The 16,532-nt window shown below is 38.0% G+C and overlaps 1 protein-coding gene across 1 annotated transcript in view; it reads left to right on the forward strand.

Annotated features, from left to right (window-relative positions):
• Positions 1–16,461, forward strand: part of LOC127417088 (capping protein, Arp2/3 and myosin-I linker protein 2-like) — a 52,048-nt gene extending 35,587 nt beyond the window's left edge. Inside the window, 9 exon segments of the mRNA XM_051656809.1 lie at positions 1,489–1,592; positions 3,462–4,242; positions 5,918–6,022; positions 6,496–6,532; positions 8,422–8,490; positions 8,760–9,110; positions 11,414–11,521; positions 13,385–13,489; positions 16,077–16,461. Coding sequence (XP_051512769.1) covers positions 1,489–1,592; positions 3,462–4,242; positions 5,918–6,022; positions 6,496–6,532; positions 8,422–8,490; positions 8,760–9,110; positions 11,414–11,521; positions 13,385–13,489; positions 16,077–16,291 — 1,875 coding nt within the window. The 3' untranslated portion in view covers positions 16,292–16,461.
• Positions 16,462–16,532: the final 71 nt, after the last annotated feature.

Raw genomic sequence — 16,532 nt, forward strand, 5'->3', positions numbered from 1 at the left:
TCCTGAACCACAGACAATGTCAGAGGCGTCTTACCTGGGCTAAGGAGAAGAAGAACTGGACTGTTGCCCAGTGTTCCAAAGTCCTCTTTTCAGATGAGAGCAAGTTTTGTATGTCATTTGGAAACCAAGGTCCTAGAGTCTGGAGGAAGGGTGGAGAAGCTCATAGCCCAAGTTGCTTGAAGTCCAGTGTTAAGTTTCCACAGTCTGTGATGATTTGGGGTGCAATGTCATCTGCTGGTGTTGGTCCATTGTGTTCTTTGAAAACCAAAGTCACTGCACCCGTTTACCAAGAAATTTTGGAGCACTTCATGCTTCCTTCTGCTGACCAGCTTTTTAAAGATGCTGATTTCATTTTCCAGCAGGATTTGGCACCTGCCCACACTGCCAAAAGCACCAAAAGTTGGTTAAATGACCATGGTGTTGGTGTGCTTGACTGGCCAGCAAACTCACCAGACCTGAACTCCATAGAGAATCTATGGGGTATTGTCAAGAGGAAAATGAGAAACAAGAGACCAAAAAATGCAGATGAGCTGAAGGCCACTGTCAAAGAAACCTGGGCTTCCATACCACCTCAGCAGTGCCACAAACTGATCACCTCCATGCCATGCCAAATTGAGGCAGTAATTAAAGCAATAGGAGCCCCTACCAAGTATTGAGTACATATACAGTAAATGAACATACTTTCCAGAAGGCCAACAATTCACTAAAAATGTTTTTTTTATTGGTCTTATGATGTATTCTAATTTTTTGAGATAGTGAATTGGTGGGTTTTTGTTAAATGTGAGCCAAAATCATCACAATTAAAAGAACCAAAGACTTAAACTACTTCAGTCTGTGTGCATTGAATTTATTTAATACACGAGTTTCACAATTTGAGTTGAATTACTGAAATAAATGAACTTTTCCACGACATTCTAATTTATTGAGATGCACCTGTAAGTTAATGGCATCAAGTCTTGAGACGCTTGAGCAAATAAACTAGACATCCTCGAGCAGATCTGTATATTCCGTAAATTCCATATATTTGATTTCTGAGTTATGTTTGTGAAATAATCAGTACTTATTATTTTTGGTTGACAAAAATTCTGATCACAAAGTCTACATATGTATCCATTCTTTACAGCCAATATGAATGTTTTTTTTTGTTTTTTTTCACACCCATAAACGACACATAAAAAAAACCAAACGAAATCTTATTGGTTGCATTACATGTTGGTCATACAGACCCTTCTTATGTAAGTGGGCAGTTCTTGGCTAGAATCAGACCACAAAATTCTGGCTGTGCGAGGCTACCCATAACCTAATCCTAACCTTAACCCAAACCAACCCCTAAAATCAAAGTGGGATGATTTTATAGTAATGTTGTTTTGGAATCAACTGGGACATATCATATCTTTCATTTATTCCTTTAGGACAAAATATAGTTTCACATTTTCACATGTATTTTTAATTGGTCGAATGACCTTGTGTCTGTTTGTATATGTGCAGGAGCAGGCTGCTGAGAGCGAGAATGAAGCCAATGAGAACATGGGGAGGGTTGATGAAGGTGTAGAAGAGTTCTTCACCAAAAAGATCATACCCGATGACCCCCTGTGAGTACACAACACACACAAACACACTCCAATAGACAGTAAAGGCATGCAGAGCAATGTTAATACACAGTTTTGACTATGGGTAGTTTCAGTTCACATGGAGTTTTTCTTTAAAAAATTTCTTAACATATTACATTAATATTTATATGGATGTAAAGGGGAAAATGTATATTTTAGGTCCTGTATCCTGTTCCTCATCTGTCACCTTTTTGCCATCAGTTGTTCATTTAGTTCTGTGGTGTGACAAATAATTTTTTAAAAGTACAAATATTCCATGTAATCTCTTAATACAATGTGCGTGCAGTATCTTTTTCGCTATTTGCTAAACTTTTAAATGAACAGAAATAGTAATAGAATAGTACTATTGATAAATATGTTTAAAATGATATACACTCACATGAGATGAAGACCGTCCCAGAGAAAAAGCTGCTTTATTCTAAATATGGTGGTGGGAGCACATTAATGAGCGCATCATGTTGAGATCATATAACCAGTGGAATATGACTTGCTTTATCTCAATAATCCCCTGGAGCTGGACACTTTCACTCATGGAATAAATCATGGCTGACATCGAATAGAGCATTTTTTTTACAATGACATCGGTAACTGAGAACTTTTGTTTTTGTATGATGCTACATCTATGGCATTAAAGGAATACTTCACCCAAAAATGAAAGTTCTCTCATTATTTACTCACCCAAATGATATCCTAGATGTGTATGACTTTCTTTCTTCACCAGAACACATTTGAAGAAATATAGAAAAATATCTTAGCTCAGTAGGTCCTTAAAATCCAAGTGAATGGAGATTTCTCTTTTGAAGCTTCAAAAATCACAGACAGTCAGCATAAACGTCATCCATACAACACCAGCTGTTAAATGAATGTCTTCTAAGGCGACACGATCGCTTTTGGTGCGAAAAAGATAAATATTTACTAAGTACTTTTTAAAAAAAACTTTAAATCATGCTTCCGGTCGGCAGTGGTACGTGCGTCTGACATAATCACATTGGCACTTGAAACGCGAGAACTGAGGCACGTGCGTCACACCTGGAAGAGCAGCGCTGTTTACAAGTGAGTAGGAGGAACGCTGTACACTTTGGTTTTGGTTTAGATCTGTATTGATCTGTTTCTTTACTCACAACGGTGCGTTTGTATGATTATCCTGGATGTCTCAACCAAGTGGAGAACATGAGATTACGTTTGTATCATGGCAACGCGAGTACGTCACACGAGAAACCGCTTGGACTTCACCCTCTCATGAAGTGTTGGATTTTAGTTAAAAAATACTTCATGTATATTTTTTCCACACCAAAAGCTATCGTGTCACTTTAGAAGACATTAATTTAACTGCTGGAGTCATATCGATCACATTTATGCTGACTGTCTGTGATTTTTGGAGCTTCAAAAGAGAAATCTCCATTCACTCACATTTTAAGGACCTACTGAGCTAAGATATTTTTCTATTTTTCTTCAAATGTGTTCTGGTGAAGAAAGATAGTCATACACACCTGGGACATCATGAGGGTGAGTAAATAATTAGAGAATTTTCATTTTTGGGTGAATTTTCCCTTTAAGTGTCAGCGAACATAAACACAAATATTAATATGAGATCGTAAAAGCTGCATGCATAATAATTATTACATTTATAACAGTTTAAGATTATATAGGAATATAGCGTGTCACACCACAGGATATGTCATCTTTACAAAAATATTTCATGTCAACTACCCCTGTATATGTTTGTAGAACTAGAATTCTTGTGACCATAACATCTCATTTTTTACGAATCATGATCTTGCTAACAAAGAAATGTCCTTGATGGTTGTCAAAAGATATTTCCCATCATGTCTCTCCTCTCCTCGTGTTAAGAAAGCACCAGAGGGAGGAGCCCCTCATTAAAGCACAACCTGCAGAGCCCACGTGTGTCACAACTGCCACACCCACCACCTCCACTACAACCCCCATCCCCACCACAGCCCCCTCCAAAAACATCAAGAAGAAGTTTGGTGACTTCTTCGCCTTTAAGAAAGTCCGTGCAGGTCGAGGGGCCAAGGGCGAGGGTGGCCCCGAGGGTAAAGTCAAAAAGACTTCAATAGCAGATCTCATACGACCACTCCGGGAGGCAGCACGAGCAGAGAAAGAGAGGGAAAAGGAAAGGGAAAGAGAAAAAGAGAGAGAACGAGAGAAGGAAAAAGAGAAGGAGAGGGAGAAAGAGAAATTGGAAAAGGAAAATGTGGTCAAGGCAGTCACAACAACAGCCAGCACTACTATACTCACAATAACAGATTCCACAACTGCACCTGTTAATGAAGACAAAATGTCTCCCAAAGCTCCTTCACCTGTCCCCACACCTGCACTGACCCCACCTGCATCCACTCCCACACCTCCTGCCACCTCCCCAGGCAAAACTGAAGAGGCCCCAGCACTGCCCCTTGCTGCACCTCATATCCCCACCAAAACCCCCAGCCCAGTCCCAGTTGTGTCACCCTCAGAGCGGGAGAAAAGCCGAACCCTGGAGAAAAGCCGCACCCCAGATGGAGAACGGAGGCCCAAACCCATCCGTCGCTCTCTTAGAGAGGGCAAATCACAGTCCCTCATCCTGCTCTCCGATGTCTTGCCAGAGCAAGACGGCACGGCCACACATGCTAAGGTGAGACAGCACTGGTTCTGGGCTCAGATTGGTTTAGACTAGATGTTAAGGGAAGGAAAGTCACATGTAGGCCAGGCCAATTAATTGACCTATTCTACTTTACTTGGCCGAGATTATAGGCTAGAACTGTGGCTGATTAATAGAAGTGATCTGTTTCAAAATCAATAGACAGCCTTGTCAATGGATACTAACAATTTTCTGTTTTCAGAATTTTGAGGAAAAAAGTGCTCATTTAAATTTAGCAATCTAATGTGCAACCATTAAATTGTTTTATTTTTACTGGTATATTGACCATCAGCCGCCCGCTCTACATACCAGTATTGGCATCTGCCATTAAAAAAAACATATTGGTTGACCACTAGTGATGTTTACTGATTATTGTTTATTTTTTGATGGCCGTTTAGACCTTTAATTTGAGGTTGGCAAAAGAATGTTGTAGATAAAAGGACTGTGGCAATACCATATTGTGATATTGAAGGATTACCTTTCGTGTACCATATACTTCAAATAATAGGGTACATCGGGGCTAAAGGCACCCCTTAAGGAAATGTTGCTTTTTTCTGGTCACATAATCTATCAAGAAAAAAAAAAAAAAAAAATAAAAAAAAAAAATATATATATATATATATATATATATATATATATATATATATATATATATTTTATTGAATATTGATAGAGCAACATAATTTGTGTGAAAAGAAATAATAACGGAAGGTTGTTCTGTTATTTGGGGTAAAACACTTGGGGTAAAAGGCCCCTAGGAGGTTTAAAGTGATAGCGTGTAGATAACAGGGCAATAGTTATAGTGCTAAAATTGTCAACTAATTCAAATAATTTTGAGAGACCAAGATGCTCTGAGTAGCAATTTAAGATAATACTTAAAAATAACTACTGCAGAAAAAGGCAACCGTTTCCTGTTAATTTCAAACACATTTGACATTTGATAAGTATTTTGTCTAAAAAAAAACAACAAAAAAAAAGTGTTAATTTCAGGGATTTTCATTAGCAACATAAATTTGGTGTTTTGGGAGAAAATAAAATCAATGGAGACTTTTACCCCACGGAGCCTTTAGCCCCGTTGTACCCTATCATGCCATGTTAGGCTACATATACAAAATACTATGGTAATTGGTACTTTTCTGTTAGTGTGAAATCACTTCTTTGTGTGATTACATTTCTTGTTGTCAGAGCAGTCTGTGACATTATTGACTGACACTGTTATTGCTCTCTATAAGGAATGTGTGTGGAACACTGAATATTGGTGCATGCTGAGAATAGTATTAAGCTGATATTCTTCAGTGCAATTTAATATAAATACATCTGAAAGATGCTATAAACATTTGGCTGAAAATTTTCTTCTTTCAGCATATGCCATTTGTAAATATGCTGTTTCTGCGGGCTAATGCTGAAGACAGTGAGTCAGTATTAAATTGTTTGTCCAGTGTCTGCTATTCAATTATATATTTTGAAAATATTCTCTTAACCCAAAAGCACTCTGGATGGGAGGATGAAAACTTTTATAGAGGTGTATATTGCCTATTTCATATTTGGCTTAGATCACTTCCTAAAAAGTGCTGTAAACGTTACAAGCATAAATATTGATAGGGAAGTTTTATGTGCTGTTTGGACAGTGATGTCTTAAGAAGCTCTTGTTGTTCTGGTCACTCTTTAGAAACATGCATCAGAGAGCTCGTCCAGCTTTGAACAGCGTCTCCATGTAATGCTTCACCGCATGGGAGTCACCAAAACATCTCCTACTGACTCCAAACAGAGTCAGGTCTGTGTGGGTATTTCCTGTGTGACTGATCATTTAGTGTGATTTTAAACACTTGTCTTTGCTTCTGGTTATTTATTTATTTTTTGTATTATGCTAGTATTTGCTAAATGAAAGTGGAAATGTGTCATCAAACTCTGTGAAAGGGCCCATTATTTTAAATGATGTCAACAGTCTGGCTTTTCATTTTGAAACATATTTTCCCCTTTAAAACGAAGCTATCGAACAACTCAGCTCCCTGGAGACCTTTTAAACTTTATAATGTGTGTAAATAATTCACCCTTATCGGATTTGTTGCTACTTAAGGGCATCATATCAAGCAAAAACACCTTTATCTGTTAATATTTGTCCACTCAGCTAAAACCACAGTATCAGAATCAAGGCTTGCTCTTTACATGTAAAAGGGTGTGAGTGAATTAGAGATTATACATTTATGAAGTAGGCATCTCAATTAAACCTGTGTTATCCCCTTACAGAGCAAGGATGAGGAGCTGAGAAAAGCCAATTCTGAGGGTAAGACACATTTCTCTGCTCTCTCCATTGCTATAGAATAGACTGTAGATTTCTGCTTTGGGATTCTGAAGAATTTGCCGAATTGTTAGTGCTGTGTCTGCAGATTTGTGTGTTGTCAGTGGTAATCTCTGATTTCCTGCTCTGTGGTATCAGGTGACTTGAGCTCAAGAGTCATGTGATGGTGTGGCATATGTGTGATACTAATGTTATCTTTCCTGGATTTTACCCTCATGTTTCTTGATTAACACTGAAAATCTGGATCCGGTCGATTAATCAGACATGTTTAATTATGATGCATCGTCATAGGGTGGCCATAGGTGTAGTTCATCACACTAATTATGGACATGTTCCAGTAAAGATGCGGTCACACTAGGCTTTAATCAGGCAAAATTTCCTCAGACCCTGCAATGAATATGAGCAACAGGGTATGATGTCACGCTCCACAGCTTTTAATAAAAAAATAAGTCACAATTAATAGTACATTTAAAGAAAAATTCTATCATCTACCATCTAGTTCGAATTCTTTTTGTATTGAGCCAAGAGGTCAGTGTGTGATGTTTAGATCCTCTACTGGTGAAGACTTTTCGCTTTGGAAATTCACAGGGCAGAGTTCACCAAACTTGAAGTTTGGAACCCAGCGGAGTAAACTTCTTCGCATGTGCTTGTGTTTTTGCTCTTCCGCGTTCAAATGTACAGTATTTGAATGGAAGTTAATGGAACACAAAGTTGAATGTAACCGCACCTTTAGTTTGACAACCAGAAAGTGTTGAAATATTTTTTTTTAAATCTTCATTTCCAACAGTATATCTATTGTTTTATCACTTATAAAACTAGTAAACTTCCTTTGGTGAAATGTTTTGCTTTAGGTGCTTGAGATATCTTACGTTAAAATAAATGCCACTTGGTTTTATTACTTAATACAGTGGAATTCATGCATTTTAAATGTGACTTAAAGCTGATGTATGTAAGTTTTTCTGTGTCAGAATACTCCTATCCAAGCTTAATATGCAGAGACAACTATTAGTAAGCCATTCGTAGGTTGATTTTCTCAAACTACAAGCACTGTCTTTCTGTGGCAATTTGAAAATTGCTCTGTTTGTTTAGACCCGCCTTAGACCCGTCCCAACAATGTTACTCAACCAATGGCGTGAGTTGGAGGCGGAACTATCTCTTTGTTTGACCAACGGCAGACGGGGGTATACTCTGTTTTGAAAACAACATTTATTTTTGCAATTACGTTTGGTGGCGCTAGTGTCGCACTTCAGCTTTAAGTGTACAAATGGGGTTTTGGAGGGTAATGTGGGGTATTCAGAGGCAGTTGTTTATATTAAACACAAAGGTGAATAATGGCTAGATTGCTAGATCAGCTCTGACCTTCTGCCTCTAATAGTTAAAGTATATGTGTAGTTCATTTGCAAGTCATTTTTGATAAAAGCTTCTGCTAAATGAATCAGTGTAAATGTAAAAAACATGTGCTTGATAATGCTGAGAACCTTTAATGGCATCAGGGGTCAGATTTACCAATTCTTGTCATATTTTTAGCACTGTGTTTGTTTATGTAACTTAAAGCTGTTGGAACTGTTTTTCTTCTTCTCAGCTTGGCAAAAGGCTACATGTCTGCACTTTCTCCAATGATTAAAACAGACAAACATCGAGAATACATTGTAGCATTGTGTTAATAATTCTAATGCAGTTTCACTGCTGTCTGCAGGTTCTGCCATAAAAGCCTTTTCCTTAAGCTAGTTTCAGTGTATTTATTCTTACTGTATACATAAGCACAGCTCAGCAGGAATTTCATGTCGATGTGCAGCATTTTTTGCATGGCTCTGTTGATATAGTTCCTCTCTGTTGGTGCTCTCTTATGCAGTACACTGTGCTTGTTTTTATAGGGGCAATACTTGACAAACCTGAGCCACCACCCACATTTATGAAACCCCGCACAATGTCCACCTCATCAGGTAATAAATGAATCACCCATCCTTAACAATTCTCATCTGACCAAAGCACAGCTGAAGTGTGATCTTTTTTTGAATGTTAAAAAAATACTTCCTCCTATCCCAGCCTGATATGCATTACAACTACAAGTAAGCCATTTGTAGATTGATTCCCACTAAAGGTGTAAACCCTGTGGCTCTGTAGCACTTAAAAAGCACGGAAGAAATTCATACAGGTTTGGAACAACAGAAGGATGATTGAACTTTCCTCTTAAACCTCCTATTTTCTCTAGACACAAGGCGACCAACCCGAGTGACCCAGAGTGTTCTGGAGTTCCACCGTACAGAAAGGCTGTTACTCCCAGAGCGTCCTACAGGCCCATTGCCCCCTAAACCGGCCATCAAGCCCGTTCTTCTTCCTGCTAGTGAGGCAGCCTGGGCAGCCACACCCACTCCCAAGCTACCCAGCCCATCTCAGGATGGTCAGGAAGAGGCACCAGAAACCATCTCGATCTCACAGCCTCAGCAGAAGGAGCCCCCAACCCCATCTTCACGGAAAGAGACCCCCCCAGCCCCCTCGCCACGGAGAAGTCTCAGCACGGACGTCAGGGAGCGTGCAGAGAGAGCACAATCTGTCACTGAAGGTTTGTCTGATTGTCAGACTAGTGGGGATGATAGAACACGTTGGTCTTGGAAAGCCGGTTTTTACTTAATATGCTGTCGTAAACTTATTTTAATAGAATAAGGGCCCTTTTTTTAGTCTAGTGGTTCTCAACCTTGAAACTGAAGTCCCTCATTTGTCAAAGACAATATTCAAAGGCCCCCCTTTATAGGCTATATTTACTTCTGAAATTATGACAGTGGTGCTTGTTTTGTGAAATTTTTTATAAACAAAAACTAGTGCTATCTATTTTGTTCACAAAGTTTGTATGAAAAAATTGAGCTCCTTTAAGCTGGCTCCACACAAGCAGACTATGTACAACTCGATTTGGGTGGGGGGTGTCACACTTAGTGACTGTTTTCGCTGATCTTGCCCTCCTAATCAGTGAGTTTGTCACACTAAAAATGGAGGGAAGGTGTCACACTTAACGACTGCCTTTGACATTTCTCAGCGCTTCACTGTCACGCCCCATTTTCACTGCCAATCAACCTGAAGCTTTTGAATACACAGGTATTTTTCAATATTGCTCCAAGAATCTGCAGCATCTGCTATGTTTGGTTGTTTGTTAAAGACATGTCCTATTGAGAATCCATAACAACAAGAAATTGCATCCTTTTCTTTCACATCTATTGTCACATAGTGCAAGGAGCTGGGCAACAAACGTGTCATTTGGTAGAAAGTGAACTATTCAAAAGTATATTAAAGCACCGTGAACTAAAATAAAACATTATACATAATGTTATATAAATGTAGACTACAATATATTTATATAATCTAAAGCTGTATACAAATATAAAGCTTATGTTTTCATTATATCATATAATATAAGACCCAAGTATTAACTGTAAAAGTTTTTACACATTTATAGTCACATTGTGCAAAGATCTGGGCAGCAGAAATGTTTTGCTTTTAATAGTCTTTCATGAAGATGGAGTAATTTTTCCTTGTGAAAGTGCGTGATTGTTTATTTATCCAATCAAGGCTTGCTGTAGAAAGCATGTACATATGCAGCTTTCAGTGTGTCAAGAAATGCATCCAATAAAAACAGACTGTTGTGGTTCATTTTAGTGCAAGAAAAAAGCTTGGTGACAAGCACTGCATCTGAGTGCAATGAAAACATTCACATCAGCTTGACGTCTTGTCCGTTCTTCATTAAAAGAAGAAGCTCATTGGTCACTTGACGAGAACACAAGACCCTGCCTCAGTGACAGAATGATTTTTTCAAACAAAACAGATGTGTTTTTTCAGTCTTTGAAGCCATTAACTTAGCAGGGAGTCCCAACAGTCAAGTGATTAACACCTCCTGCTGAGAGACGCTCGCTTTGTCTCCCTCTGCCTGGCTGGTGATTATGTTAATGAAAATCATTGGAAAAATTGGCTAGTGAGACGCCACCTTTATATGCTGCTCTATATCTTGGTTTTTTATCAGGTTTAGCATTTAAATTGTTAAATTCTTTCAAAATAATGTTGTTTCTTCTAAATATTTTAAAAATAAAATTGGCCCCCTTGGAAGTTTACTGAGCCCCCCTTGTAGGACAAGGCCCCCTTGTCCTTTCTTTCTTTCTTGCTTTGTCTCATCTGTACACTCACGCTTGGCCATCATGATATGCATCACTGTCTAAACAAATTTGTTATACTACAGTAGTGCCACATAATGACTCAACTAGTGTCTGTTTTCATTCAACACCTCCCTTGATGGCCAGACTTAAAGCTCTCAGAGTGTGCTGCGTCTTATTTAGCTTGGCCAATGACAATTCAATTACAGCTATCCCATTAGTCATGTAATTCAATGCTTGTAAGCCTGATACAGCAAATGGGCTCTGATGAAAATGCATTTGTTATTTCAGTGTTTGTTCAAGTACTCTTTCCATCACTGCCACGTTGTATCTTCAAATGTCATCTTAGTGCAATAACCACATAACCGAGAATATGAATATTGTGATAATGTAATAAGCTGAATGTCCCTTGGTGGTGTCAAGCGGTACCAATGTCTCAGCAGTTTCTGTGGATGCTGAGCAGTCCAGCAGTTTTACTCTTTGAATACAATGATGTTCCACACAAACACAATATCCACCCTGATGTAAATATTTTACGCAATTTGTGATCAGATGATAGAAGACACTGTGCTGGTCGCACATTTGAATCTTGTCAGTACTCACTGTCAAAACCTCTAAAAATTCAGACCCCCCCAAAAACAAACAAAAAACAAAACAAACCCAGTGCTGTTTTGTGTCGATATCTTTATGGGAATGGATACAGACTGACTGTGGCTCTCACCTCTCACAGAGACCCTCCCTATACCGCGGCCCCGCATGAAGCCCTCTCCTCAACGCCGTGCCGTGTCTGTCCACGAGGATTATCTCCAGCAACACGCCGCAATCCTTGACCCTGAGGGTGAGTCTTGAATATGTCAACTAAATGCCCATGTTTCTTACTAATGATTCCACACAATGTAGTATGACTCAAGTCAAAGTGTATCAAATGCAGCAATTGCAGTCCATTAAATGCATTATCTGCAGCTTCAGAGTAGAGGAAAGAAGAATCACAAATAATCTTGAAGTTAATCTTAAAAAACAAACCAACATTTAAGAAATTAAATAATACATTTAAATCAAGAACACTTAAGAAACCTATATGTAAATAGTATAAATACTATAAATATGATAAACAGTATAAAAATATAACTATGTTTGGATTGATTATGAAAGGCTGTGGCTGTTCAGCAGTCTTATCAATATCCCCTGCAGATAAATCCTGTTTCTAATTCTGTAAAACTATAATAACATCATAAAAACAATGTGTGATTAAAGCTGCGTTTTCCATCCCATGTGTTCAAAAGAACAAAATCATTACTTCTGGATAAACTGTAGCCAATGTGACTCTTTTATTACTAAACTACTCAAGGTTTCAAGCACACAGACAAAACACTTGAGGAACTTATCTCATGTCTGGGAGCGACAGCGTCACACAGTTCCGGGAGCACTATGTGTGTGTGTGTGTTCCTCCATCTTTATGTCTTTACTATGCAGATCTATAAGATATTTTTCAAAAGTGTCAATAAACCTGCTCTTTGGCACAGTTCAAGTTTCTATTCGACTTATTTGATCTGCAAACTCTGTGCAGGTTTAAGATTTTCAGGGCAGTGTTATTTCAGGATGACCAGAGCCAAGGGTGTAGATTCCAGGGGGGATGGGGGGGAGGTAACCACCTGAATAATCAAAACAAGCAAGTACAAAAGAGTTATGTGTTGAGAGTGTGGCGAAAGTGTCAAGAGTTATAGCAGACTACTATTCTTTCTTAAATAAAGCCATTTATCACAACAAATGTGATTGTACTTAGTTAAAATATAAAAATGACCTCCGTTAAGAGCATAAAATGTGTAAATACACACGATCGTTGCAGAAGTTGCAGAACGCCCGAGCACTGCTATTCCATTGTGTAAGGCTTCCTCTGTGTGCAAAGTATTTACATCCAGTGATTACACAGTGATTTACAAGTGAGAAATACGGCAACACAAGTGATTCATGTCAGAACACAAACACAAAATTACCTGTAGTCAACAATATGGGTCAGTTGCTCTTTTGCTCAGCCGAGGTTTTAACGGCATCCGCAGAGCGACAAAACATCACTGAGAACACTACACACAGTACTGATTTTTTTTTGTGTGTAAATTATTATATTTCCCCCAGTCAAAGCATGAGATTACGCATGAGTAAAGCATTACTAAGAGAAAACTTTTTTATTCATATAATCTGTAATATCACACTATTCATAAATAAAAGTAATGATACAATAACACAGTTGGTAACACTTTACAATAAGGTTATTTGTTAACATGAATTAACAATGAATAATACTTTTACAGCATTTATTAATCTTAACGTTAATTTCAACATACAGATTTTAAAAATCAAAAGTTGTATAAATGTTTTTAAGACTATGAACTAACAATGAACAATTCTATTTTTATTACCTTAAATTGACAAAGATGAATAAATACTGTAAAAAAATATATATTGTTAATAGTTTGATCATGATACCTAATACATTAATGCATATTAATGAATGGAACCTTACTGTAAAGTGTTAACACTTTAATCTATAGTTGTTATGTCAAATTACTGCTTCATTGTCATCTGTGAAAAGTAACCCCCCTCCCCCTTTCTATTTGTAATTGTTGTTTTTCGATTCCTGAAAGCAGTTCATATGCTTCTTTTCACTATTAAATAATAAGGATTGTTGTTATGGCCCTCTCAGAGCTGAAGGCTGCATTGCCAAGATGGCAGAGGTCACCTGGTCGGAAGCAAGTGAACCTGGGGGAACTGACGCCCTGCTCAGAGGATTTACCAGAGGGTGAGGAAGGTGAGTGAAGGAAGAGATTAGTGCAGTGAGGTGGCACTCCAACATGACAAGAACTCTGAGAATGAATGTGTGTGTGTGTTTGAGGAAGAGACAGAAAGTCAAGATCTATGTTTCAACAATATCTATAAAATATCTCTTTGTACAATTTTAGATGTGATGGTAGTCAACATACTGTATAACATGTCCATGTACTTTTTATTTGACAAAGATTGTAGGTTAAATTGTACATTTACAGTTGAAGTCAGAAGTTTACATACACCTTACATACAAATACATTTAAACTCAGTTTTTTACAGTTCTTGTCATTTTATTGTAGAAAACATTCCCTGTCTTAGGTCAGTTAGGATCACTACTTTATTTTAAGAATGTGAAATGTCAGAATAATAATAGAGAACTATTTATTTCAGCTTTTATTTCTTTCATCACATTCCCAGTGGGTCAGAAATTTACATACACTTTTTTAGTATTTGGTAGCATTGCCTTTAAATTGTTTAACTTGGGTCAAATGTTTTGGGTAGCCTTCCACAAGCGTCTCACAATAAGTTGCTGGAGTTTTGGCCCATTCCTCCAGACAGAACTGGTGTAACTGAGTCAGGTTTGTAGGCCTCCTTGCTCGCACACGCTTTTTCATTTCTGCCCACAAATTTTCTATGATATTGAGGTCAGGGCTTTGTGACGACCACTCCAATACCTTGAATTTATTGTCCTTAAGCCATTTTGCCACAACTTTGGAGGTATGCATTGTCCATTTGGAAGACCCATTTGCACCCGAGCTTTAACTTCCTGGCTGATGACTTGATATGTTGCTTCAATATATCCACATAATTTTCTTTCCTCATGATGCCATCTATTTTGTGAAGTGCACCAGTCCCTCCTGCAGCAAAGCACCCCCACAACATGATGCTGCTACCCCCATGCTTCACGGTTGGGATGGTGTTCTTCGGCTTGCAAGCCTCACCCTTTTTCCTCCAAACATAACGATGGTCATCATGGTCAAAAAGTTAAAGGAGGACATTTCTCCAAAAAGTAAGATCTTTGTCACCATGTGCACATGCAAACTGTTGTCTGGCTTTATATGCTGGTTTTGGAGCAGTGGCTTCTTCCTTGCTGAGCAGCCTTTCAGGTTATGACGATATAGGACTTGTTTTAATGTGGATATAGATACTTGTCTATCGGTTTCCTCCAGCATCTTCACAAGGTCCACTGCTGTTGTTCTGGGATTGATTTGCACTTTTCGCACCAAACTATGTTCATCTCTAGGAGACAGAACGTGTCATCTTCCTGAGCAGTATGATGGCTGTGTGGCCCCATGGTGTTTATACTTGTGTACTATTGTTTGTACAGATGAATGTGTTACCATCAGGTGTTTGAAAATTGCTCCCAAGGATGAACCAGGCTTGTGGAGGGCCACAATTTTTGTTTCTAAGGTCTTGGCTGATTTCTTTAGATTTTCCCATGATGTCAAGCAAAGAGGCGCTGAGTTTGAAGGTATCCCTTAAAATACAGTACTGTGCAAAAGTTTTAGGCACTTGGGAAAAATGTTGCATAGTGAGGATGTTTTCAAAAATAATGCCATAAATAGTTTTCATTTATCAATTAACGTCATACAATGTCCAGTGAACATAAAAAAAGCTAAATCAATATTTGATGTGACCACCTTTGCCTTCAAAAGAGCACCAATTCTTCTAGGTACACATGGACACAGTTTTTCTTGGTTGTTGGCAGATAGGATGTTCCAAGCTTCTTGGAGAATTTGCCACAGTTCTTTTATTTATTTCGGCTGTCTCAGTTGCTTCTGTCTCTTCTTGTAATCCCAGACTGACTCAATATTCAGTGGGGGGCTCTGTGGGGTCAATGCCATCTGTTGCAGGGCTCCCTGTTCTTCTATTCTATTCTATTTGCAAAAGAAATGTTTGGGAGTCTAAAATGTATATTTCCTATTGACACACTAAAGCTGAAAATATAAATAATCATCTTAAGACAACTGTTTTTGTGAAGCAAAATGTGCGTAAGACTTTTGCACAGTACTGTACACCCACAGGTACACCTCCAGTTGACTCCAGTTAGCCTATCAGAAGTTAATTGGCTAAAGGCTTGACATAATTTTTTTAGAATTTTCCAAGCTGCTTAAAGGCACAGGTAACGTAGTGTATGTAAACTTCTGACCCACTGGAATTGTGATATAGTTAATTAAAAGTGAAACAATCTGTCTGTAAAAAAATTAAATGTTGGAAACATTACTCGTGTCATGCACAAAGTAGATGTACTAAATGCCAAATCTATAGTTTGCTCAAATGAAATCTGTATAGTGGTTAATAAAGTAGTTTTAATGACTTCAGCCTAAGTGTATGTAAACTTCTGACTTCAACTGTATGAAAGAATCTTTTAACTTTTAATCACCTTTTTGCCTTTATCCAATTATTACAAATTAGTTTTGTGGTGTGAAAAAAAAAAATATATATATATATATATATTTTATTTTATTTATTTTTATTTTTTTTAAAGTTAAAAAAACATTAAAATGTGTGCTTAATAATTCATTCATGCACTTCTATTACGCATTTAGATTGTGTCTATCATGTTACAGCAAAATCTGTGGAGAGGGACGAGAACACTGAACAGACCCATGAGAAGGACAGCACAACAGTCACAGACAGCCAATCAGAGCAGAGCCCATCTGAGCTCAGTGAGCAAGTGACCAACCAGGAGAGGGGGGAGACAGTCTCAGAGCAGCACACAACACAGGGAGAAACATCAGACCAAAGAACTGAATCCCTCTCACCTGAGACACACATGGACTGACCCCGCGCAAATCTATTTTCTATCATGTGTACCTTTGCCTTGCACGCCAGATTATGTACAAAAGAATTAATTATGAACAAATGCGTTTAAAAAAAAAAAAAAAAAAAAGAGAGAGTAAAACAATACCTATACTTGTTAATAATTATTAAAAAGTTAATTCTGTTGTGTCATTAAGAGTCCTGACTTTTTAATGGATTGTAACGCTCAATTCACCTCAACTCAAATCGTTTAACGTTGAAAA

The sequence above is a fragment of the Myxocyprinus asiaticus genome, chromosome 26 (genome assembly GCF_019703515.2).
Source record: "Myxocyprinus asiaticus isolate MX2 ecotype Aquarium Trade chromosome 26, UBuf_Myxa_2, whole genome shotgun sequence".
Lineage (NCBI taxonomy): Eukaryota > Metazoa > Chordata > Actinopteri > Cypriniformes > Catostomidae > Myxocyprinus > Myxocyprinus asiaticus.